This window comes from Pleurodeles waltl, chromosome 6 (genome assembly GCF_031143425.1).
Source record: "Pleurodeles waltl isolate 20211129_DDA chromosome 6, aPleWal1.hap1.20221129, whole genome shotgun sequence".
Lineage (NCBI taxonomy): Eukaryota > Metazoa > Chordata > Amphibia > Caudata > Salamandridae > Pleurodeles > Pleurodeles waltl.
In genome coordinates this window covers 469,327,072-469,353,695 of record NC_090445.1, presented here as the reverse complement: position 1 = coordinate 469,353,695, position 26,624 = coordinate 469,327,072, and the positions used below count along the sequence as shown (strand labels likewise).

Genomic DNA, 26,624 nt, shown 5'->3' with positions numbered 1-26,624 from the left:
AACCCATTGCAAGGTGCAGCTCATTTTTTGTTTCGGTGTACGTAGGGTTTTTGATGAACCTACAAGTCCTATATATTCCCGCAACCAGAAGAGTCCAGCAGACGTAACGATACATTGCTTTAAAAAATCTGCCATAGCTGGATAAAGTTATAGACGAAAATGTGGACAGAAATGGCTGTTTTTTTCACCTCAATTTCAATATTTTTTATTTCGGCTGTTATTTTCTGTAGGAAAACCTCATAGGATCTACACAAATTACCCCTTGCTGAATTCAGAATTTTGTCTACTTTTACAATAACGAATTTGATCATTATTTTGGCTAATTTCTTGACCTCCTCCAGGGGAACCCACAAACTCTGGGTACCTTTAGAAACCCTAGGATGTTGGAAAAAAAAGACGCAAAGTTTGCATGGGTAGCTTATGTGGACAAAAAGTTATGAAGGCCTAAGCGCAAACTACTCCAAATAGCCAAAAAACAGCTCAGCACATGGAAAGGCCCAACAGCTAAAGGTTAAGGACTTTAAATAGTAGTCCTTTAAATTCAGCAGTGTCATGATCTCTTAGTATGGTCTTTCCTTCCCAGTCTGTCATTATTTGGGCTGTAATAGCCTGATTGAACCAGTTCTTTCTAGTTTATTTAGCAAAAAATCAGAACAGAACAGAAAATCACGGTACATAATACACACAGTTATCAGATTGAGAATTAATCTCAACACTTGCCCTGCTGCAAAGCCAATATCCTCATTAATATCTCAATCACAAACATACAACATTTTAAGTACTTGATGTGCTGTGAGCCCCCAGACTGTATTACACAGTGGTAGGCTTATCATAGTGCAAGGTTAAATCCACAGGCAGTGGTGTGATAAATATATGTAGCCATAGCAACTGTTAGATGTTCACTCTGAACCCACAGCCAGTTTTCATCTGTGGGCTGAGACTTCTACAAGAAGAGGTTCAGAAGGTAATGCAGCTTGGCACTTATTTACTATGGCACAAGCACCTGTTTATTAACGCTGTTGAACTCAGTACCAGTGAACTGTAACACAAATGGGGAAGAGATGCAACATCCGGCGGTTGGTGGCCTACTAGGGCTCCTGAGGAACAGCACATATGGTTTCAGGGCCGTGGGTGGCTGTGGCTGGAATCCCACCTGAAACAGCCAATTGTCCTAGAAAGGAATGATTGCGACCTTTTTGAAGTTCAAGAATCTCACAAGAGGAGCAATGGCCAGTTTGATTTTTTCCTGGCGGCAGATCCTTCTCCTTCCTCGCCGCCAAGACCTGGAACTCTCTCCCCACCTCACTACGCCAGACCCAGGACCTCCTCACCTTCAGGAGACTCCTCAAGACTTGGCTCTTCGAACGATAGCAGCACACCACCACCCCCCCCCTCTCCCTGCCCCCCAGCGCCTCGAAACCCTAACGGGTACATAGCGCGCTTTACAAATTCATTGATTGATTGATTGAATCAGGTATTTTACCAAATAAACTTGTGTGGAAATCAAAATGCAGTAAACCCATGGGAAACTTCAATTACTATTGGTGAGTGGCAAGAAGTTACTGGTTGGTTAGAAAGATTCATGGCGAAACCACCAAAAGGATGTTCCATAGCATTATCATTCTGAAAGATCAGCATTTCATTAAGCAGTCGGCTTCAAGTTCATCATAGGTCTCTAGTAACCAGAGAATGTATAAATAGAAAACAATTTGAATAACCCTTGTCCCCTTCCCGTTTTCTGCTTGAAAATGGATGTTCTCTCTCTTTTGTGATGAATTTGCTGCTTGATTCATTATCACCTGGTGCTTCAATCCTTCCATACAACGTATGCCTAAGACCGGTAGCTGCGTTTTGAAGATAATGGAGTAACCTAGCCGGACTACATCTATGACTCACTGGTCCAGGGCTGGCTTTTAGCATGGACCACCTTGGCCCAGATTACCAATCATCTCAGGGAAATTTTATTCAGCAGCAGCGAGGGCACCAAAGTTACATCTGCCTAGGGTGCTATCTGTGCTCTGCACTGATCTGATGTCTATGCTTTCCATTCTAAAGTGTGCATATTTCCTCTCACTTGCTGAGACAACTGAAGAAAGTACCTGGCATGGATAAGGCTTTGCATTGAGAAAGCTGAAGGGTGCAGTTTGTGTTTGAAGACTTCCCCACTACCTAGTCTTCTCCTTAGAAAGAAGTTTCAACCCCATGTTTGAAAGGTTCCATAGCTAGATGAGCAGCTAGACAGATATGACCTATTTTTCCTATGAAAAAGTTAAATCTTTGGTTGTTCAGTGCCCATTAAATAGGCTAGCCCAACAAAAAACTGAAACATTTTGATCTTGCATATGGCAGGTGGAGGATCTGATTTTTCTGCCAGCATCGGTCTTGCAGAATCAGAGTCAAAGAGCGGGGGTGCTGGAACAATTTACAGAGTGGGGGTGCTGCCATCAATGCTACATCGCCGAGGTCATAGGGCCAAAAAACAATCCAGGTATCACACAGAGAACAAATGTAGCAAGCGAGCCATGACCATTCAGCAGAAGATTTATAAGGGTGTAGCATGTTGCAGGTGGTGAATTTTGGAGCACACAGTTGCAAATATATTACTAAAGCATGGTGTGGCAGCACACTGTCCTTTACAGACAGCACATTTTCCAATTAAATGACCACTACATTTTTACACACATGCAGTTGTACTGATAACAATATATGTCACTAGAGATAATGTTTGGGAATTGGGTTTCAGCAAATATTTACCAAGTAAAGGGTCCTGATTTGGTTTGATCCTATTATAACATTTGTTTTGATCACTCTTCAGAATTACAAAAAAAGTTTCATTTGTGCTTTTCTAACAGCTGATATATTTTTTAATATTTGTAAAATTTATTTAGAGATACTTAAATATTGTTGTGTGTTAAAAAGACACCTAAAGTCTATCCTTTCAATCTGTCTTGGACCATAGCAAGAGTGTCACATAGTTCATTTTACAAGTTTTTCAATTTGCAGTCAGAGAAAGAAAAGTAAAACACCAATCTCCATGTTTAAAGAATAAGCAGCAAATGGTCAGAATACATAGTCTCACATTGTACCTCTATTTTTGATCGCATAGGAAATTCACCTTCCTAAGCTCACCATAGCTATTATGGGGGTGCTGCAGCACCCCCCACATACCTACTTCCAGTACCTATGAAGATGTGGTCTAACACAGAAGAAAGATACTGCCTCTGATACCCTGGAACATATACCATTAGAGGTAGCATCAGACACAAAACTGCCCTGTAATTCATCTCGAAAGGATCCTGACAATCACCTCGTAATGAGAATGCATGTGGTTAAAATAGATGTTCCTCTGCACTTCAGGAAGGCTTCAAAAACCTGGCTGTATAAGACCCAGCACTTCTATTTGGGCCTTTGTATGTTCTGGCAGCATCAGGACACCTCCATGGATATGTGCGCGCGGGCGCGCTATAAAATCTATAGCGCACCAACCTACGTAGGCCACAAACTCGCTTGCTCGCGATATCAAAAGCATGGCATCATATGATCGCTGAGGGCACTATGAGCCTTCTTATTAAAGGGATCCTTTTACAGCCATGGCTGATTGTCCTGGCTTGTTCTGAAGCAGTTACATTTAAGTAGAGGCAGAAACTCACCAACCTCTGCCGGGGCTATTTTTCAAGAGAAAAGCAGAAAAGCCTTTTCTGTGGTCCATTCCCACAGAAACACGATTCTTCTTGTTGCACGCAGAGGAAGAGTGGTGGCAATAACGCAGCCGGTCCTCACTTATCTTTCGAATTTTCCATAACATCTGCCAATTGGTTCACCTCCTTATTTTTGTCCCTTTCTTCTGTCCCATGAAAATGACCCACCAGCCCATCGTGGAATCAGGGCAGAGGAAGTTGGAAAAGGGGTTGTGGAGAGAAGGTAGAGACAGAGGGGGCAAAGGGCTGGCGACTGGGTGCATTGCTCATCATAAAACATGGTTCAGCAGAGGTGCAATATTTATAGCTCCTTTTCACCGGAAGAGGGGTGATGCTGTCTTTTTACATTTGGAAACGCCAAGGAGCGGGACCTGCCGTGGGGGGTCCTGGTGGCAAGTGTGCCTGAGTTTCAAACTAGAAGCAATTTTATCTTCATTTGTCTGAAGGGTGCATGCTGGGCCTTGCCCAGCACGACTCCGTGTCACCAGTGTCCCGTTCAACAAGCAGCTTCTCCCCAACCCTAAGGGTGTTCAGCTGCTTATTGCTAGTCGTGTTGCCAATCCAGAGATTGGTATATAGTGCCAGCAATACTGTTTGAAGCCCTGATCAGGACGGGCAAATGTGGAAGTTCTCTTCTAGTGCTATGACTGCCTGAGTCCCGTATTTTGCAAGAACAAAGAGTGAGGCAGGGTGGACACCTCCCACATTGGCCCAGTGAGCTGCTCGCTATGTGGCTGCAAGCTGCTGGTCGCACTTCACCTTGGCCAGCTGTTGTGCTGCACCGCATGATCCCTGTCCAGAGGGCCGCACATGATTCAGCAAGGTGGGTGTGGGCTTTGGGGGAGGGTACGATCAGCGTAAAGCCTGCCACTGCAAGGAACTACCCCTAAAAAAAAGACCAAAACATACTCTGCTAGCGCCTACCCATAAAGGTGCATGAACACCCTAATAACAGAGCTGCTGGAGTTTTGTGGCAGATGAGCACCAAATTATGCGACAGGAGTTGACTAAATTATGAGGCAGATAAAGGCAAATAACGCGTCATAATGCAGCACTTTATTTGATAGTATTACTTCATTATTGTATACATTTTTTTAACCGATGGTACCATTGTCTGGGTAAAGATTTCACCTCATTAGTACCAGTTTAAGAACCAAATACAGAAATAAGTGACAGAAAGATGATCAGTTAACCTTTGTGAAGGGACTTCTACTGCATGCAATCACACGTCACAATGTTTTTAGTTAATTTTGATCTGTTTGATCCGAAACACACTTTCCTGCTAAAATCTGCAGGTTATGCAGGAGATGCTGCATACTGTTAACATCTGCAGGTTATGCAGAAGATGCTGCTTTATGTGGCAAATGCAGCAAATCCATAATTATGCGAAAAAGCAGAAGTTGCAGAATCACATAATTCCTGTGGCCCTGCCTAATTATATTGCATCACAACCGGTCTTGCAATCTATTGGAAAATTAAAATATGGTAAAGAAGTACTTTAACTGTCAAAGCACATATTATCTCATTGCCAACCCCCTTGTCACATTCTTCACTAAATGAGCGCACCTGGTGCACTAAACAGGTCTCCATGATTGCTGCCTCTCTTTCTATTCCATAAAAAAACTACTCTCAATCTCACCGGTATATCCTTTCTTTTTTTCTATTACCTGTACCTTTTCCTTATTCCGCTTAAATGATTGCTACCCCTCTCCCTCTTTAGTAATATGCTTGCAGCCATGCTTCAGCAGGCAATCAGCCCTTGGAATATCCGATCCCTCAAGCACCAAAAGAGAAGAGGAGGAATGTAATGGAAGAGAAAAGTGCATTGTGTCCTGACTTTGTCATGGTGGTTCAATCTGGCGACATAAAACTGGCACTCACAGGGCTTCATCACTGAAGATGGAGGCTCTCAAATGTTCAGCAATATAGTGACAGGCATCCTTGGCAAAGGATGATTTGGAAATAGAAGGGAAAGGAGATAGACAAGTTGTACTGACAGCAAAGGAATTGCCGGCAATGATTGATAAAGCAGTGGTGCAGGTATTGCTGTCTAATCAGGTAGGGGATGTTTAAGTTGACTAGGATATGGTGGGAACTTTTCACAAAGGCACATTTATCCAGGGTTGATCAGATGGATGAAGTGTTAAAGAACATTGGAGCTAATCTGGATGTCAAAGCTCCTGTCCCTTCTCAAGAGGAGGCTTTGGTTGGACAATATCAGGCAGCGGAAGCTAATGACCGTCTTTACTTTTTGATATATGAAAAACTATGATAAACAATACGACATAAATTGAAAATGATGCATTCCCATGCATATTGGCAAAGAGTTATCCTTTAAAGAATTTTGAGATTCCAGTATCTAGAGATGAAGCATTGCTGGCTAATGTGATGCACAAATCATCAATTAGTCCAGATGAGACTCATCTTACTGACCAGGTTTCAGGGGATGTGGATCTCACTCATTTCAGAAAAAAAACAACCAATCTCTCACCTATTAAGTTCATGGACGAATGGTGAGACCTTTCCCTATTTAGAGGAACTGCCAAATATTAAGATGTGCTGCAGCCTGTTCAGATTTAGATATGGATTAAATCAAGTATCAATATCATGGAATCACGGCATCCTACTAACGGAAGGGAAATCTGTCAATGTGGCCTCATCGTAAAAGGAAATTCAACACATGTCCTTGTGGATGGTCAGGGGTTTTAGCCAAACAGAAGACCTTTTTAAAGCCTGTTTTTTTAAAGTATTGTATTAGGGATAGGGGACAAGCTGCTAAATTATTGGCCGACATGAGATATTTTGATGTGACGTGTGCCTTGGGGCGATTTTTATTTTCTGTTGATAACCAACCACAGTCAAATGGCAATAAGCTAATAAATTAGAGTGGACCCTCTTTTTAAGGAACAAAGATGTTTTAGAATATATAGATTTTACATTTGTATGTACCAGATTTTCTTTTTTTAAATCCATGTTCATTTTAACTTTAAATACTGAATTTGTGCGTGATTTGGTTTTAGGAATTGTTTTAAAGACCATGGTCTAAATAAACATATGTTTTGGCTGACTGACTAATCTACTCACCAGGTGGATAGAAAAGTGGGTGGTGTTTTGAAGAGGGTTTATGTAGCAATTAATTTTAACTCACATAGGTCTATTTACACATCTATTTACAACACTTATGCTACACAGTTTTAATAAAGGACTTTCAGGGTTTGTTTGACACATACCAGCAAGGCGATGATAGTCTTCAGCTGATGGGAAATATGGAACAACAATTGTGCTTGTCATCAGATCTTACATTTGACAACATTTAGCAGGAGCTTGTCTTCACATTTGGGTATGTTCATGGAAAATGGATAATGCACAGAAAAGTTAGTCGTGCAGCTTCAATTTATTGGCAATAATTTATTTGGAGAATAATTAGACGATATGGTCAAAAAGGATAAAAAAAGATTGTAATGTTGCCCTTCTATTCTGTCCACCTTTGGAAACAGGCCCCTATTTTGTGGGACTCAAATGATCTAGGTATGTCCCTGCTGAATCTTGATGTCCCTTTCGTGGGAGGGCTTGTAGTCTGGGGGGGACTTTTCTCCGAGAATTCTGGGCTGCAACAGTCGATTCCATTCATCACTTCACATCCTCCAAAAAAGTCATGACTATGGTGAGCATAAGGAGATGCCAGTAGAAGCCATCTGCGACACTTGATGGATCAGTGTCAGTCATCACTCCAAAACAGTTGGGTGATTCAAAATATAGCAAAAAAGGTTTGTCAGTTGAGTTTGTGGAGATTCCAAATGAAGATGTTTTTCTCCAAACTCTTTGTCATATGAAGTCAGAGAAACATACTGCTGTTTTAGTGGGCACGCAGGCTTTGCCAACTAAGCGAGCTGTGCAGCCAGTCTCTTCTGTGGAAGAGTGTAGGGGTCATTATTGAATTATATTCCTAGTTGAAATACTCTCATGAGCATTCAGACCAGGATTAAATATGCAGAATAATATTAGCCAAATCACTCAGAAAGCTCACCTTTAAATCTTTTCTAATCCTCATTCATCTGGGTGATTTTCTGACGGTCCTGGATCTCAAAGACACTCATTGGCTCATTCCAATTTCTCCATCCCATCAAGATTTGCTTTAAAAATCTACCACTGAACTTTGGCTGGGCATCAGCTCCAAGAATCTTTCTGATGGTCTGAGTACAGTTGGTAGCATATTTACATGAGTATGGGGTTAAATATTTTCCTTACTTATATGACTGGCTGAAATCTACTTCCTCTTTCCAGAGGTGGAAGAGGACATGAAAGTACTCTGTAAGCATGGTGTCTTGTTGAATCAGAACAAGTCCTTATTGATGTGCTGAATCGACCTTGTTCAAAAGGACTCTTTCCATCTAAAATCTCTTATGACAAAGATAATGGACTCATCACGGATGTCTGCAAGTCAATAGCTTTGTCTTCAAGGCCAAATGACAACAACAACAGTGGTGGTAACGTGAGCCAGAGTATATTTAAGTCCCTTGCTGTACAGCCTGATGGATTTTTGGACCCTAGTGACAGGAAATTACATATGTCTGATTCTTGTCTCGACCAGTATCAAACAAGAACTGCTAGGGTTAGTTAGACCTAAAACACCTCTTAAAGGGAGTCTCCCTAGCTCTTACTTCCCCATGGTTTCTAACAACTGATACCAGTCTTGTGGAATGGTGTGACAAAGTTACATCAGGGGATACAGAATATTTGGCCTCTAGAAGTGATATGTCTGTTTCCCAATTGGAAAGAATTGACAGCCATTTCCAGGGCTTTGCTAAACTTTGCTAACCTCCTAGGGTGTTAGCCTGAACCAGTAAACTAGTGGCAGGGTACCATATCATCGTATGGGTGTGGACTCATTCTTCTTCTTTGGACAAGATTGGCAGAGAGATTTGTGTATGAGCAGAACTAAATTTGAAAGCCCTTAACACAGCTTATTATTCTGTGAGGCAGAATGCCAATGACTGTCCTTTGTTAGGATCTACAGTTTGTACTGACTGCCCTTGAGACAACTCCCTTTAGACTACTGGGATCACCGTAATTACCATTCTTTATAGACTGTACTTGCAAGCTGCTGCTCCTTGTGGTAATTATATCTACCCTGAGGATTGGGAGCTGAGGGCATTGATTTCAGAACACTGTATTAGATAGTTTTTCCAGATCATGCATTTTTTAAGACCACATCTGTCTTTCTTCCAAAAAGTGGCCTCTGAATTTCACCCAGCACAAGATATTATTTACCCACTTTCGTTCTTAATACAAAATCTCCAGAGAGGTGGCTTTTCATTCCTTAGATTTACATAGAGCATTTTAAATATATCTACAAAGAATTGCTTCATTAAGAATATGTGATGTGTTATTTGTTTCATTCGTTCAGCTACAAACCTTCAATGGCTGCATTGAGTAAAATAGTGAGGGGCAGCCATTTCGGAAGCCAATTTAGCTTCTCAAGTGCTGTTACCGGAAGGAGTTCAAGCAGGATCCCCTACAGGGGTAGCAGCATCTTGAGCACATGCTCAAGGAGTTTTTTTGGAGAATGCGTATATGACAGTAACATGGTCAACACAGGGATGAGGTGTGAATGATGTTCCTAGTGGGCTTTTTCAAAGGCATGTTTATGTTTATTGTATGTGTATTTTCATGTAAATAGATGTATTTGGATCGACCGAATAATGCAATGACAATTAGACCCCAGAATGCCAACAGAACGAAAAGTTTGAATTCAGATGTTTTCAGGTATGTGTACAGTCATTCCATTGATATATATGATATGGACATTACATCATTCTCATGTAGTTCTCTTTTGAGGAGCCAGACATTCATTTTCAGTACACAAATAATACTATAAATGTTCATGCATTAATAGCTCATCCATTCCAGGTCTTCCCTTTGCATTTGGGGACTTGTAGTCCTGTTTACCCCAACATAAACCCATGACTACATATTCTGGAGCAAAAGCATGGACTGGCTAGCCACTCACAATGGACCTGTAGAACTTGGGAGACCTGTAAAAATTACCAGTATACTGCTTTGGTGCTGTAGAACATTCCTAGAATTCAGTACCTTTCACTGAAAAGTTACAGTCGAGCTAAAGGTGGAAAAAAGAGATATCAGGTGAAATCAAGACTAGTAAGCCTTGTTTTTTGACAGCCTGTTATTTGGCAGTGGCAGCCTCATAAGACAAGTATGGGCAAAGCGAACAGGTAGTCTTGCCTTTTTGATCTATTGTCTTTTCCAGTGCTTTTTAGCTGCTGTTTTGCAGCATCAGCAAAAAAAGAGAAAAGAGTAAAAAGGGTGAAATGCTGGTGTCCACATCATTCCCTAGATGCATATGTGTCATCATGCATGCGCACACCAAGGAAATTATGCAATCGCCATTTTTCTAATTTTCTGATCCAAGATGGTGGAAACCACTTGGATCAGGGAATTTAAAATAATAATTTCATTCACGCAAAATTGCTTTGTACATGGGTTAGTGTACTGGCTGCAACTGGTAGCTTCTGGACCCCCAAAAACATACCTTTTTTTAAAGCGTTACAGACCTTAAGAGGTTCAAGTACAATTTGAGGATTGGGTGGTGGAGAAAGCGCAGGAAAGCAACATGGAGTAGACGGGTGCTAGACAGCAACAATGGTGCTTTCGGCTGGGCCTGCAGGAGAACAAAAAAATTATTTTAAAAGGCAAGGAGGGGCGGAGAAAGCAAAGAAGAGGTTGGGATAGGGATGAGAGTCCAATATGGAGAACATGTGGATGGGAGTTTGGAGAAAGCAGCACATGAGAGAGCGAGCTAGAAAGTACATGCACTCTCTTTGAGTGCTCAAAGAAAACGAAAACGTAGTTCTGTAAACATGAGAAGTGAAATAATACAAGTCATCCAGTCAAAGGGATGATAAAGAGACTACAATCCATGAGAGGGACAAGCATAAGAAGAGGAAGGCAAACCATTGAATAAGAAGCAAGAAAATGAGAGCGACAATAAAGCCAACCAACAGTAAGGATTGGGTGGGCTCTAAGCCCACTATAAGTTATTTTTTATGTTCAAGAAGAGGCTTTGGCATACAGACAGCTAAGAGCTGTCTAGCAGGCTAGAGGTAAAAAAAAATCTGAGGGCCATGTACTTAAGCACTGACCTGAGTGACCCAGTGGAGTGATGTTATGAAAAGCCAATAAATTCTTGGAGAGACTAGTGAATCCTGGCCCAAATTCATCTTATAACTTTCACAGTTTTTTCAAACCATTGAATAAGAAGCAAGAAAATGAGAGTGACAATAAAGCCAACCAACAGTAAGGATTGGGTGGGCTCTAAGCCCACTATAAGTTATTTTTTATGTTCAAGAAGAGGCTTTGGCATACAGACAGCTAAGAGCTGTCTAGCAGGCTAGACGTAAAAAAAAATCTGAGGGCCATGTACTTAAGCACTGACATGAGTGACCCAGTTGAGTGATGTTATGAAAAGCCAATACATTCTTGGAGAGACTTGTGAATCCTGGCCCAAATTCATCTTATAACTTTCACAGTTTTTTGGTTCAGAGAAAGAAGCATGAGGTCCTCATTCTGAGATGCCCAGTAACTGGAGTGTGAGTGACCAGAGGCCATAATTAGTGTATCTGTCAGGTTTTGACTCCCCAGTTACTACACATCGAGGGGAATATTTAAGAAAAGTGGCGCTACACCGTGTGCAGCACCACTTTTCTTGAACCCTTTACCGCCCCCCACCGCCACCATGTGTGCGCAATATTTAAAATACGGCACACCATGGGACAGGGTAGGGGGCAATAGCGTAATTTTTCATGACGCTATTGATGTACTCTGCAGGACTAGCGCCAAAATATTGGTGCTACTCCTGCAGAGTACATAGGGGCCCATTATGAACAATGGAAGCCCCCTTTTAATGCTTGCTCTGAGCAGCCGTTAAAAGTGCCATACAAAATGATGCTAGGAAATATGTTAGATTTGCTTGTGCCATTTGTTTGGCCCCCCTAAGGGGGGATGCCCCCTTTGCATACATTATTCCTCGTGCAGGCATAATGTAGCACAAAGGCTTTCAAAGTGGCACAATACATGGATTGTGCCACTTTGTAAATGTGGTGCGAGGAGTTTGGCCTCGTTGGGCCACATTAGTGTAAAAAAATTACACTAATGTGGCGCAAAGTGGCGCTAGGGGCTTATAAATACTCCCCCAAAAGTTTTGACCCGAGAATTGCACATGGCACTGTACCTCTTTAACACATGCAATTCATGATTACAGGCACTATTCTGTAGAAATATTCCTACCTGCTTTTTATACAGGGAAAAATCTTTGCTGAAACGTTTTTGCTAATGCAGGGTGTGGTCCCACATTGGTAATACTCAGAATTGGGTGGGGCAGTATTCCCCCGATATACCATTCCACCCAGCTACCCAGCTAGTAATGAGGCTGTGTTGATGGCGATTGTTTTTTTTTAATGTAAACTCCGGGATTTATCCGCAAGCCCAGACCACTCTGTCTGTTGCACGGCACACCTCGGAATGAAACAGTGCGTGCAAAGGACAGATCGCACTGCTTGTTTAACCAGCTGCTGGCGCTCTATCCTATCAAACTACCTTATCTGAAGAAAAACTTCCTCTTTTCCCTGAGAACTCGAGAACACTCTTTGAGACACATTCAGAGTCCCCCAGGACATCCCAGTGCCAGGAGTGACGGTGAGGTCTGGAAGGAATTATGTATTGAAGGCTACAATAGAGGTCGTATAAATGAGAAGCTCCAAAGAAAGAGAAGAAACATGTTTTTAACCGTTTACTTACTACATCTTTGTGGAGAAATTTTTCATTTCACTCATGTTCATGCACGTAAAAATTCACCGAACATAGTATTCTTGCAAAGGTAGAGTACTTGTCGAGTCAGTAAGGGAAAGGTGAGCGAACCATATTAAATCTGACTAAAATCTGGTGTTTCACCGAATACTAAGAACGTTACATTGTCCTCATGACAGGAGCAACACATTGGCTCTTTAAAAACCATTAAGATCAGGTATATCCAAAAGTGCATGTCTCATCTGCAGGGACACCCCTCTTCCATCAACACATGTCCAGTACATTCGTCCCCCAGTTCCAATAATATAGTCTGTGGTTACTGCTAGATCGAACCAATAGTTCAGCAAGGGTAGAAAGTGGTGTTGCGGCTGCCAATATAAAGCACGCAGATGACCAGCAACTGGTCTAGGATGAGTAACCTTTCCTGTGTCAGATCCAAACTCTCATTTGTATTTCATATCCCATCACTTGCCAACACGTGTTTTGTTATCCAATAAGTAGAATTTGCCTTGCCTGTCCACCTCAGCACAGAAAACTATGGTCTAAGCCCTTATTTCATCTTGGCTAGACTATGCCAATGCTATGTGCCTGCTCTAATTTTTTTGGACAGGCTCCAAGTAGTCCAGAATGCTGCTGCATGGGTCATCCTAAATTTCTCCAGAACGATTTCAGTGAAGCCTCTTATGCCTTCTCTTCATTGGCTTCCTATGCTGCAAAGATGCACTTATAAGGCACTCTGCCTAGCATTCAAAGCAGTAAAAGAAAAGGGTCCCATCTGTCTTTCAAAAAATATTCACCTCTACACCCCTTATACTACATTTGTGTTTGTATACTACTGGCCTATTTCAGGACCCTACATTTAGACGCTGCCATTCTGGGGGTTGTTTGTTCTTTTACCGTACGACCAACATCTGGAATCCATGAACTGAGGCTGTCTCCTGTTTTCTCTACTCTAAGCCTTTAAACACGTGTCTGTTTAAACAATTGTAGTATGCATGTCATACCTATCTGGTTTAGAATAGCACCAGGACATGCTTTCTTGGGGTATTAGCATACTTTAAAAATGCTATTCATTTATTCATTCATCCAGTGCCTGATTGGCCTTTCAGACACTGCAACTCTTCTCGGTGGAGGCTACAAGCTACATGGATGCTTTTAGGACTGAAAGGGCTGCCCTGACGCAGCCCTCAAAAACACACATGCCCCATTATACCCACAACATCCTGCATGTTTTAACACCTATTGACCTTCGGAAATTCAAAATAACATCCAAAATATGTTAGTTGTATTTGGGACCACAACTGTCAGGATTTCACTGGAATTCAGGCCAGGGACTCCGATGCTAACCTCTCTCTTTCCCTTTTCAGTCATATACATTCTAAATTGAATACCGGAATGTAAGGTGACTCAACAGGGGCAAAATGGAGAAGGGAAACAGGGAGAAAAGAAACACTCCATAAGCATCTTGGCCTGCTGATGTAGAGAGTATGGGCTGGCGGATTGCACAAGGCAGGGACCTTTAGTTTGCAATGGACTGATTGGTAACCCTCATAGTCCTGTAAGGCAAGGTACCATTATACCAAGTGTACTTTTATACCCACAAGATACAATGTCTTTAGATTATCAGTAGAATGGCTTACCAGGATATGTAAGTGGGGAGGCCTTGGCTTCCCCTAGAAAACCAGGATACTGTCTAAGAACCAAATATGATGCTCACCCTCCAAAAGTAGAAACATTGGTAGCCAAGATGACTTAGAATGTTTAAAATTGGAATAGGAATTCCCAAATGGTACTAAGCAAATATAAGCTCCTGAGGTGCCATAACCACCTGAGGGAACTGAATAGCAAAACAAAAGAGGTGCAGGAAGCTCAAAATCGGCATGCTATGTGACCGGAAGAGAGAATCCCATCAACCGCTTTTTGCCAGGCAAAGTGTAATGCAGTGACTGGTGTTTTGTCCAGCTCTTATAACCCAGGACCTTCCTTTGCTGAATGTTTGGGTTTTTCCAGAATGTTGCACCTCTTTTTGAACGTTCTAGCTTGTTAGCGAAGATAGCCTTTGGGTGGTCTTCCACCCAACTTTTATCCTACCTCCTCCACTTTCCTGACCTCATTTTTGCTGGCTTTAGGACTATGTGCACTTTACCACTGCTACTCAGTGCTAAAGTACTTGTGCTCTCTCTCCTAAACATGGTAACATTGGTTCATCCCCAATTGGCATATTTATTTTACTTATAAGTCCTTAGTAAAGTACACTAAATGTGCCCAGGGCCTGTAAATTAAATGCTACTTGTTGGCCTGTAGCACTGATTGTGCCACCCACTTAAGTAGCCCTTTAACCATATCTTAGGCCTGCCTTTGCAGAGCGTGTATGTACATTTTTACACTGCCATGTCGACCTGGCAAAGCAACCCTTTTGGCAGGCCCAAACTTTGACTTTTTATACATATAATTTGCCCCTAAGGTAGGCCTGAACAACCCAGAGAACAGGGCGTAATGTATTTAAAAAGCAGGACATTTACATTTAAGTTGTTTTTCACTGCAGCAAAGTCTGTCTCTCCCCTCCGGTAACATTGGGATTACCTTATTAGATCTTATAAGTGTAATTCACAATCTGGAAGTGATCTCATTTTTCTAGTTTGGTGCTCTCTGGAATCACAATTTTAAAACACAACTTATGGTGAAGTCAAATTTTAAATTGCAATTCTGAGAATGCCACTTTAAACAAGTTGGCATTTTCTGACTTTAGCCATTTGGTGCTTGCAGCCTGTCTCTGATCACTTATCTGGGGTGAATGACAGCTGGGCCTTGTGTATTCCCTTTAGACAGGCACACACAATGGGAGCTTAAGTGTGACTTGATGGGCCATCCTAGGAGGAAAGGAAGGAGGAGCTGGCCACAGCCTCACTTTCACCTGGATAAAAGGTGTCCTGTCCCCACACAAAAGGCTCCACTACCCCCTGTAGTGAGTCTGCAGGAAGGACAAGAGCTGTGTGCACTTCAAAGGCCAGTCTTTAAAGTCTATCCCCACTTCAAAGGCTTAAATGGGTGTAAGTACTGGACCTGTGATTCAACAAACTCAGAACAAGTCTGGATCTGTGACTACTCTGCCAGGAAGAAGGACTGCGGTGCTGTTGAAGGGTGGCCACTCTGCTAGACTGGTGCTTTGCTGGGTTCCTGTTATGCTGCACTGCCCTGCTATCTGCTGTTCCCCTGTCTGGATGAGAAGGACAGAACATGCAGCCTAGAACCCAGAGTGACTCCAAGGGCTAGGTGGCGGCTGGCCTCCTGATCTGAAGTCTCAGGTATATAAAAGACTTCCAACTACACTTCTTCTGCACCGGTACTCTTCCATCTGTGAGTCTTCCTTGCCAAGTGGTGCCACCCCAGTCCTGGACCCTTGGAAGTGGGCCTAAGATGCTTTCCCCAGCAGAACCAATGCATCCTCTGCTGCAGGAGCAGAACCGACACATCTCCACTGTTGCATGGAGTACAAGCAGTACATCACCGCTACTGCATTGGTTTGGAACCAACGTAACAGACTCTTATTGCATCCTATCTTGGCACCACCATGTTGCCTTCTGAACCTCTACTGCATGATGCTTTCCCTGGTGCAAGCTCCTCATATCCCTCATCGACGGCAGCTTCAACAACAACGCCGGGGCCTCTGCATAGCCACTACTGTATGGATTGGAGCCAGCACATTGTGTCAACTGCACCACGTATCCTCAACACCGGTCTTCGCATCACAATCCCTTGCGACACGATGCTCAATGTTGACTCATCAGGATTTGGCACTGCATCCTCGCTGCATTTCGAAACCAACGCATCACCCTGACTGCAGGATGCTTTTTTGTTTTGGACCCATTCATGCAATGCTCCACAGCCAGGATTTAAGTGGACCTCACTTGGTACCTGTAGCTGGCCCAAGCTCCATCACGGTCAGCCTGAACTTTTAAATTTGTCCTGGTCTGCCGTGACCAGATAGGCCCGGTTGACGCTTCTTGCTTCTAGGTTTTACAGTCATTCTTTAAAAACCCATGACTCAACTTGTACATATTGGATTTTTGTTCTTTGGGTCTTTTTTTTATTATTAAACTCAGTTCAATTTTTCTAACCTGGTATGGAATATTTTTGTGTGGTGTTTTCACAGTTTTAATGTTTGAATACTTTAAACATTGCCTCTAAGTTAAGCCTGACTGCTCTGTGCCAAGCTACCAGAGTGTGGGCACAGGGTAATTGGTGACTTGTCTGACACTTACCTTAACTAGGACTGTAGTTGCTGCTTGAATACGGATTACACCCCAGCCAATCAAAAACCCAATTTCTAACATAGGTCTTTTCACCTTGTCCAAGAAGTTCTGATCTGTATTACCCTGTGACTCCTCCCTCCCTTACCTCCAGGGCTGCCACTAGGTAATCTGCCACATTCTCCAAGGCCGGCCCATTGAAAGCTTGTGTTGTAGATTTTGAGAAATGTGACAGCATCCTTGCGGTACTAGACAAGATCCCAGGAGAGCACAAACCCTATATACCTGACCAGAACAATAAGCAAGTGGTAAAATAGTGCTAAAAGGTTTAGGTGTGTACAAGGTTTCATTAATGGGCGATCAGAGCAAATAGAACAACCACAGAGGAAGAAGGAAGTATGGGTTTCCATCTATATCTGCGGTGGCATACAGAATAGCTGGCATTCATCATGGCCTTCAGTGGCTGTCCCTGCAGATTCAAGGGCAGGTAACTGCAGCTCAACACCCACTGCAGGTCACACTTCTGTAATTATGAGGAAGGAGGATGGTTCGGAGATTTGGAAGATAAGGTTGATAGCATGCTGCCAATGGTGGTAACAAACAATGAGGCTTTACACAGTATGGCAATTTAAATTCTGGCATGACAATGGTGCTGTGCACTCTGGGGCAATGTTTGTTTGCAGTACAGTGATGCTTTATGTACCAGAGAGATGTTGATTCTGGCAGGTCCATGGAGATTTACATACCAGGACAGTATGGATTTTCACATGATAGTTGTGCATTGCATGGAATAATACGTGTTCTATCTTGAAAATGGGACTCTAAAAATGGGCAGGTTGGATTCTAGAATGACGCTGGTGCTTGTTATAACAACACAAGGTGGTTTATGGCACAGCAAAGTTGTTTTACATACATGTACGGTGTAGAATTTGCCCTGGTAGTATTGTTTATCACACTAGGGCAGGTTGGTTACTGGCTTCATGGCATTATCTGTGATGCAATGGTGACCAGAGCTTGTATGGTAAATAACCTGCACTAGTACTAGCAACATGAGCGGCGGCTGTGGCATCCTGAGCAGGACATTGGCATAGCAAGCTATCTTCCGCCACGATGAGCTGCAACTTCCTATTTGCTATCATTTTCAGCAATGCCTTTGTATATCTGATGCACAACATTTTACTTGTTCTAAAGAGGCACACACCCTCATGAGTGTTTTGTCCTTCCACAGGGGGTATTTGTCTTTATATAGGATTATGAATGTCTAGTTCTTCAGCAGGGTACCCTGTGTCGGAGCAGCACTGCATCTTCTGTGGTACAGATGTGTGTCTGCTGAGTATACATTTTATCTCACACAATGTCTGTAGACGCACATACATCATTTTCTAATATTATCAAATATGTATCATCAGTACTTTGGCAGACTGAGAAGTATTGTAGTAATTCATTGGTGCCACCTCAGTAGTGCGAGTAAGATCCATGATTTGAACATATTTGTAGAGGGCACCAGTGTCTAGGAAGAGCATACTGAGACTCATAAATCAAAGTGGTAAATGGGGACGGCACTGCTAGGATAAAAGCGAGGAAAATTCCTCACTGAATTAAGCACTCGCTTTGGAAAATTAATGAGTCTATTCAGTTTCGATGTGTTCAGTTTAATACATTTTTACTAATAACAGAACGGAAGCCTCAATATTTCCTTACACTGACTATAGATACAGCTAAATATGTTTTCCTAATAACGCCGTTTGCGCTTTGTTCCTTTTCCCACCTAGTGCTTTAATACTTCAGTTTTATTGTGTACAATAAATGTATTCACATTTGTATTTAATTAGTAAGACAGCCTTCCTTGCTAATTACTTTAAAAAGAACAGCAAATATAGGTACATTTCGATTCCTCACTGACGATACAATTTCAGTTTAATATAGTAGATTGCAGGAATCAGTAAAACATTGGGATGTTATTCTTTAAAGGAGCAGCGACACAAATATACATGCTGTGGTTTTAGGAAAAAGGTATTTGCATTCCAACCAACAGTACTGGCAATGCCTTTTGTTAAAAGCCCTCAACTTTCGAGCCATTTCAAGAGCTTTGCTTATGCATGTGTAAGTACACAATCATTTGGATTGTACAAACTTAGCTAGGAACGAAATCGAGAGCCCAAGGAACAATACAATTCTTTACAGGATACAGTTGTTTACAGGAGGCAGGCAACAAGATTTCTGCTGCTCGGAGGTAGTGCTCCACTTACGTAATTTAGTATTCCATATTGAAAGTGATGAAGCAAAAGTATGATATAGAACTGGTCAGCAAAAAGAACTTCAGGACAATATGCATATAAATGGTTTGCATCCTACATATGTGTGTAAATATGTTTCATCCATTTATACTTTCTTTGCAATTCAATTCTAGCTTCGTGTAGACGAGAAGACCAACTCCATCCCAGAAAGCAAGCCGCAGACGACACTGATTGCCCTCATCACCACCGGTCTGGTTGTGGCAGCCCTCATCCTGGTTGCTTACTTCCTGTCCAACAGACAAAGCTGGAGCCCTGGGAGTCGAAGGCTGGTTAGTTCATACAGCTGGCAAAACAAATAAGGACACATCCCTGATGTACTTACATTGTTTTCCAACTACTCTCTCTTCTGTTATTGGGTGAAACGAAGTTTAAGAACTACGGGATTATAGAGGGCTGGAAGAGGAATCGCTAGTGCATGAGTTTGTTGGAAGAAAATATCAGAGTTCTGCATAATTTACGACTTTATAAGATGCCTGGTAGACACTTATAAAGATAATAATTTTAGCTAGGTTAGTCCTTCAGTGAAAATCATACAACGGATACATATCCGAGTAGAAAAACCTGAGGAGAGACGAACATGCCAGGAAACGAAGTCCATGTTAAAAAAATCAATGGCTCGACCATCACTTACCCTGGACTCTGTAACTGTGAGATATAAATGTAATTGGCACAACAGACCTATTCTTATCTACAGAGACTCACTGAGGGTGAAAGTTTTTGAAAAAGAAAAATCTGAAATCTAATATTGTGACAATAAAAAAAATCCAGGGCAGGTCAGAAAGTGACAGTACTGATTAGAAGCGTGTCTCGCCCAATGTATTGCTCACTATCACAAAGACTTGACACCTAATTAAACTAAATATCAAAACGTTAATTCTGTCAAATTTTCTTTCTTATGAAGTTTCACTCCAATACTGTTCAATGTTCACAGTTTGAAACATGCAGATAATTTCTGCTCTGTTTATAATTTGAAGAAGCACCGGCAAACCAATAGCTTTATCTTTAATAGTAAATGAATGTAAATGAAGGCATAGATAGATGCTGTTTACATGCCTTGCTTGCACAAATGTTTGTCAGATGAAAGACTTAGAAAAGGGAACAAAAAACAATTCCCTTATGTATATGATGACGTATTTTGGGGCATATTTATACTCTGTTTGCGCCGGATTTGCGTCATTTTTTTTACGCAAATCCGACGCAAAGCTAACTCTGGGGCATATTTATACCCTGTTTGCGCCGGATTTGCGTCGTTTTTTTTCACGCAAATCCGACGCAAAGCTAACTCCATATTTATACTTTGGCGTTAGACCCATCTAGCGCCAAAGATCTTGGAGTTTGCGTCATTTTTTAGCGTGGACACCTACCTTGCGTTAATGAGATGCAGGGTAGGCGTTTCCATGCCAAAAATGACTCTAAGGCATGTGCGCCTTATTTAAACTCCCGTGCAAAAATGACGCACGGGAGTGGGCGGGCCTTAAAAAATGACGTCCAGCCGCATTTGCGTCATTTTTTAACGCCTGGTCAGGGCAGGCGTTAAGGGACCTGTGGGCTCGGAAGGAGCCCAGAGGTGCCTTCCCATGCCCCCAGGGACACCCCCTGCCACCCTTGCCCACCCCAAGAGGACACCCAAGGATGGAGGGACCCATCCCAGGGAACTTAAGGTAAGTTCAGGTAAGTATTTTTTTCGTATTTTTTTTGTGGCATAGGGGGGCCTGATTTGTGCCGCCCTACATGCCACTATGCCCAATGACCATGCCCAGGGGACATAAGTCCCCTGGGCATGGCTATTGGGCAAGGGGGCATGACTCCTGTCTTTGCTAAGACAGGAGTCATTTCAATGGGGATTGGGCGTAAAAAAATGGCGCAAATCGGGTTGAGGCCAAAATTTTGCCTCAGACCTGACTTGCCCCATTTTTTTGACGCCCAAGCTCCATTTTCCCCTATGCCGGCGCTGCCTGGTGTGAGTCATTTTTTTTTACGCACACCAGTCAGCTGCGCCGGCTAACGTCATTCAATAAATAAGGCGCCCGCATGGCGCTTTGGAATGGCGTTAGCCGGCGTTAAAATTTTTGACGCACAACTGCGTTGCCGCAGTTGTGCGTCAAAAAGTATAAATATGGCCCTCCATATTTATACTTTGGCGTTAGACCCGTCTAGCGCCAAAGATCTTGGAGTTTGCGTCATTTTTTAGCGTGGACACCTACCTTGCGTTAATGAGATGCAGGGTAGGCGTTTCCACGCCAAAAATGACTCTAAGGCATGTGCGCCTTATTTAAACTCCTGTGCAAAAATGACGCACGGGAGTGGGCGGGCCTTAAAAAATGACGTCCAGCCGCATTTGTGTCATTTTTTAACGCCTGGTCAGGGCAGGCGTTAAGGGACCTGTGGGCTCGGAAGGAGCCCAGAGGTGCCCTCCCATGCCCCCAGGGACACCCCCTGCCACTCTTGCCCACCCCAGGAGGACACCCAAGGATGGAGGGACCCATCCCAGGGAACTTAAGGTAAGTTCAGGTAAGTATTTTTTTCGTATTTTTTTTGTGGCATGGGGGTCCTGATTTGTGCCCCTCTACATGCCACTATGCCCAATGACCATGCCCAGGGGACATAAGTCCCCTGGGCATGGCCATTGGGCAAGGGGGCATGACTCCTGTCTTTGCTAAGACAGGAGTCATTTCAATGGGGGTTGGGCGTAAAAAAAAATGGCGCAAATCGGGTTGAGGCCAAAATTTTGCCTCAGACCTGACTTGCCCCATTTTTTGACGCCCAAGCTCCATTTTCCCCTACGCCGGCGCTGCCTGGTGTGAGTCATTTTTTTTGACGCACACCAGTCAGCTGCGCCGGCTAACGTCATTCAATAAATAAGGCGCCCGCATGGCGCTTTGGAATGGCGTTAGCCGGCGTTCAAATTTTTGACGCACAACTGCGTTGCCGCAGCTGTGCGTCAAAAAGTATAAATATGGCCCTTTGTACATATACATGTATATACATATAAATATGTATTCACACACGAAAGTAGAAGATTAGTACAAAATCATGACGTTGATCACTGACATCGTCCTACAGATGTGTAGTTATTTTGACAGTGTCATAAATCCCTCAAAATGACACTTATCCCATGACACCTTTGAAGAACGCAAGAGATTTGCACTTTGTACCAATGTCAAATTTGTGTGTTTCTTCAATTTTTATATTTTACTGTGAGTTGAGAAATATGTGAATGTGTGGGGGAGAGGGGTTTGTTGTTGTGTGGGTGAGAGAATAGGCACCTGTGCTTTCTGTATTTGTACAATCATGTTTCATTGCAAACAACATTGGTTTTCAGTAAAGGTCATATAATCCAGGAATATTGTATGCCTAAATTAGAGCAACATTGGCCAGTCCAGAAAGATACAGGTTTATTGTTCTAGATCCTGGGTGCTTAGTTGGAAAATGCCCCTTGCCTTGTGTTTTCTTTTCCTTCTGTACACTTCTTCATCTGCAGGCTGATGTTGTCCTGGCTGTGGGTGTGCAGAGAACCACCAGAGATGGTGAACTCGTCTTCAAGATGAACAGGAATGTTGGTTTTGTTGGCTTTGCAAATTATGCAGGTGGTTTTGAATATGTATGCAGGCCAGTAAGGGGAGCCAATAGAGTTCCATCAGGATGGGGCTGATGTGATCAAATTTCTTGGATAAGAAATGCTGTGGTGTGTAAGATGCCCTTATGGGGGCCCAGTGTGGAGTCTGGAAGGCCAGGGAGCAATGAGTTACCACCTTCCAGATGCAAGAGTACGAGGGCCTGAACAGCAGTTTTGACATCACTTTCTAAAAGAAGCAAAGAAGCAGTTTCACCATCTTTAAAAGAGAGAGAGATGTTACTGGTCCTTCTTTGTTTTTGTTTTTTTGGGCAATGTGTTCCTTTTGATGAAAGTTGGAGTTCAAGATTCATGTCACTGAGCCATGCTTGTACTGTTTCTTGTTTGTTATTCTTAGCCAACAAATTTGGTCTTGGTTGGTGTGGGACATTCAGGTCTATTTAATATATAGGTAGAGTTTGAGACATTTGGATGTCCGAAGCAGAGGAGACTTTTTAATAGAGTTGTGTATTATCAGCATATTGGTGAATGTTCTTTCTGTTATTGTGAGTAGGTGTTGAAGATTACAGGAACAAGTATGAAGCCCAGGGGGATTCCACAGGGGATGGGAATCTTTTGGGATTTGAAGGTGTCCAGATGAATAAAGGGGTGATTACACAATTTCCAAAACTGTAGTTCTCAGAAAGGAAACTGATCATGGTGGGCCTTAGCTGTGACCTAAAAAGTGATGTTTTGCCTCACAGTGAGTTGTATTACATTGAAGTGGCTAAACCTGCCACTCTCCATGGCAGTGATTGCTTGTGGGTTAGCCCCTTTGCAGCTCCATGAAGGCCTTCTGGTTTTCTCGGAACCTGCATCTCTTGCAGTTGTTCAGACAGGACAGGAATGCTGCTGCTACTTCAACTGAATCGTATTCACAAGTATTGCCCACCACTCTCTCCTTAAAATCTATTTACCTTCATTTCGGATATGTTTAGCACCTCTCATACTTATTTTCCTTCTCATTACATCTACTCTCAATTATTCAAAACATACTTGTCTCTTCACATACAGTGCGCATAAACCCCTCTGCAACCCCTTTCTATAACCAAGTCCATTGCTAAAGAGCTTCTGTGGAAAATTCTAAATCTAGATGTGCCACAAGCTACAAATGTCTTGCAAATAATATTTTGCCTTACATATAATAGCTTTTCTCATTATTTTTTCCTCTTATTTGCACTTGAGTTGCATCTCGAAATTGGAAGTATGTTAGTGTTTGAACCTATGTTGTAGCCTTAAAGGTAGGCTAGCCTGCTTTGTTATCTAATAATGCCATGGAAGTCTCTTTCACTAAAAATTAATTGATACATGGTCACTTCAATAATATTATTATTTGAATAATTTCTGACTACCTTCAGCACAACTGCAGAAACCTTAATATCTATTAAACTAGCCTTACAAACACTCTCTAACCACATTGTCATCTATGTTCCTATTTAGGATGAAGACTATGCTGGAAACGATAGCCCCGACAATACCTTAATATCAGTGGCCACTCGCGATCAGCCAGGACAGCCAGACAAGCCAAATCTGAAAGCAGGAAACCAAGAAAATGGAACAGGCCAAGCAGTAACACCAGCAGCCACCAACGGGCATTCCAACAAACAGCATGTTGTGGCGGACACGGAACTGTAACAAGGGGAGGACTTTGGCATCTTCTTCGTTGTGTAGGGGTGCAGTGGGGGAGGACAAAGAGTTCTTATAAAAAACTGACTATTTACAAAAGATCACAACTGCCTATGTTCAGAAGGACCTGAAGTCATTACCGTGCAAAGAGAAGAGTTATACTTTTTTGAGCTTCGCCATCAGTCTGCTGTTAAATCCTACCAGGGAAAAGGAGGTCATTGCAAAAGATAAGCCCAAATTAGGATAGCTCAGTATCCTGAATACTTGCATCCTCTTCCAGAGTGGGCTGTGCCAGCCCACTCGCATGAGACTTTTTTGAATAGACTTAAGTTTAAAGTGTGACCTCCTAGTAGTATTTGCTTTCATTGTTTTCATTGTCTTGTTCAATATGAAGGTTGAGAGAAACTGATATCTGCATGGAAGAATACAAAACTAGTACAAGACTGTGAGAAGTAAATGGCAGAGCTCAATCCAGTTGATGCCATCAGAGGATATTTTGCTGTACAGTCTTGGCCTCATAAGCCAGCCAGTGCACCCTTGCAGTTGACCTTAATGTTTAATCAGCCTTACTGCATAACCCTGTACCTGGGGTCAAAGCTTTGCTAGGTTATACACACTGGAAGCAAAGGGTGTATCATACTCCAATTGGAGTGGCACACTGGCTATGAGACACCTCCCTCATCATGGTAGTGGGCTTGGCTAGTGTTAGTATAGAGCTGGTTTACTAACCATTTCATATCCCCTAATGCACCACAGCATGTTCACCAAAGGAAATTCGGATCACAATGTAGGGCCTGATAAACTGGGTCCAAGCCACAGATTTTTTTACAAGAATCTAGCGCAAACTGTGTCTCTGGCTCAGTTGTTAGCTTTATGTTTTGAGGGAAGTAGTTGGAGGCATAACTATTTACCAGACATTCCTGTAAACAGAGCTTGCAAGGCTGGTTAGTTAATCCAGTGGCTTTGTGTGTAGTTGCCTTATACGTATACATACAATTTTATGATCCTATCTTGCTAATTAAAAAACTGACCAAACCGGTTTATGTAATTCCTTAGCTTGTACTAATTAGCACAGAGTTGGGTAACATCAGCCTCTTCTGCTTTCCTACTACTTAAATCCTCAACAGTAGTTAGTGGCCCCAAAGGGAACCATTAGTGCTGCACAACCAGTGTCCAGGGTGCAGTAATACTAAATGATTTCTGGGAATAAATCTCCTAGGTCAGGCCTGGAGGATTTTCATATAAATGCAAGGGGATGATTAGTTCTCACGTGTGGCATCGGCATCTGCACGTTATTCCCCTTTGCACAGGGGTCAACAGCGTATCACCTAGTAATAACCAGTACCCTCAGTATAGGAAACATTGGGTGTGATATTGCAGCCCCATTTACCAGACGCTCGTAGTGCGGTCTTGGGTGTTTGCAGAATGTGCCCACATACGTGAAGCATGTCAAGTTACAGGTCACAGAAGTGGAACTAAAAATGCCGAAGGACACTCGATTCTGTGGGTGACACTTAAAGTGTGGTTTTCAGAAAAACACATGGAAATACTGTAAATATACTTTAAAGTACTCATATTTAATAATGCCTTAACTCTGTTATTTTAAACGAATTATCTGAATAAGGATAGCAAAAACATGACAGCTAGCTTATCTTTTGTAACATTTCACGATTATACTACGCCTAACTGAATTTTCCGTCCACTGTTTTTGTGCAACCCCCAAAAATCAATATCGTGTGCAGCTTTATAATACAATAATGTAAATTGTTTTGTTTGTAGTATAGAATAAATATTTTAAAATGCATTTAATTCCAGTTGTTTAGTGAATGAACAAGAGAGACTCTTCTCTCGACCACCTGCCTGCTTCAGGTGTCAGAGTTCTGGGTTAGGATGCAGAAGGCTAGAAAGTCTGTTTTGCTATCTTCATCCAGCACACTTGGTTATATTGAGCAAGATAAAAGCCCTTTATACACTGATCTTCATTACCTTTGCTCAAGAGTACATGTCTGTTTTCAATAAAGCTTAAATTCACGTTCTTACTCTGTGTCTGTACTTGTAGAAAGAGTGCACATATTTTGACTTATTCGCACTGTGAGTCCAATAAGTCGCAGAGGCAAACTTCCTAACACACGGTACCACAGTGTGTCACCTGTATCGGCTCTCTTCACACAGTCACCCCTTGAGGAGCTGAAATCACACTGTGGCAGGGAAGACGAGCTGAAAACCACTGCACACAGTGGCTTTCCACCTTGTCTTTGGAGGCTGAAAGCACCCAATGTCCATAAAGGGACATGAACACATACCAAGACATCAAGGT

At 42.4% G+C, this 26,624-nt stretch overlaps 1 protein-coding gene across 2 annotated transcripts in view; it reads left to right on the top strand.

Annotated features, from left to right (window-relative positions):
- CD34 (CD34 molecule) overlaps positions 1–26,346 on the top strand; it is a 178,001-nt gene extending 151,655 nt beyond the window's left edge. Inside the window, exons 4-5 of one of the 2 annotated variants that reach the window (XM_069238622.1) lie at positions 19,182–19,337; positions 24,122–26,346. In XM_069238622.1, the coding sequence (XP_069094723.1) occupies positions 19,182–19,337; positions 24,122–24,316 (351 nt within the window). In that variant the 3' untranslated portion in view covers positions 24,317–26,346. Of the gene's footprint in view, positions 1–19,181; positions 19,383–24,121 lie in introns of both variants that reach the window. The other variant, XM_069238623.1, reaches the window with a different exon arrangement.
- The last annotated feature ends 278 nt before the right edge of the window (positions 26,347–26,624 follow it).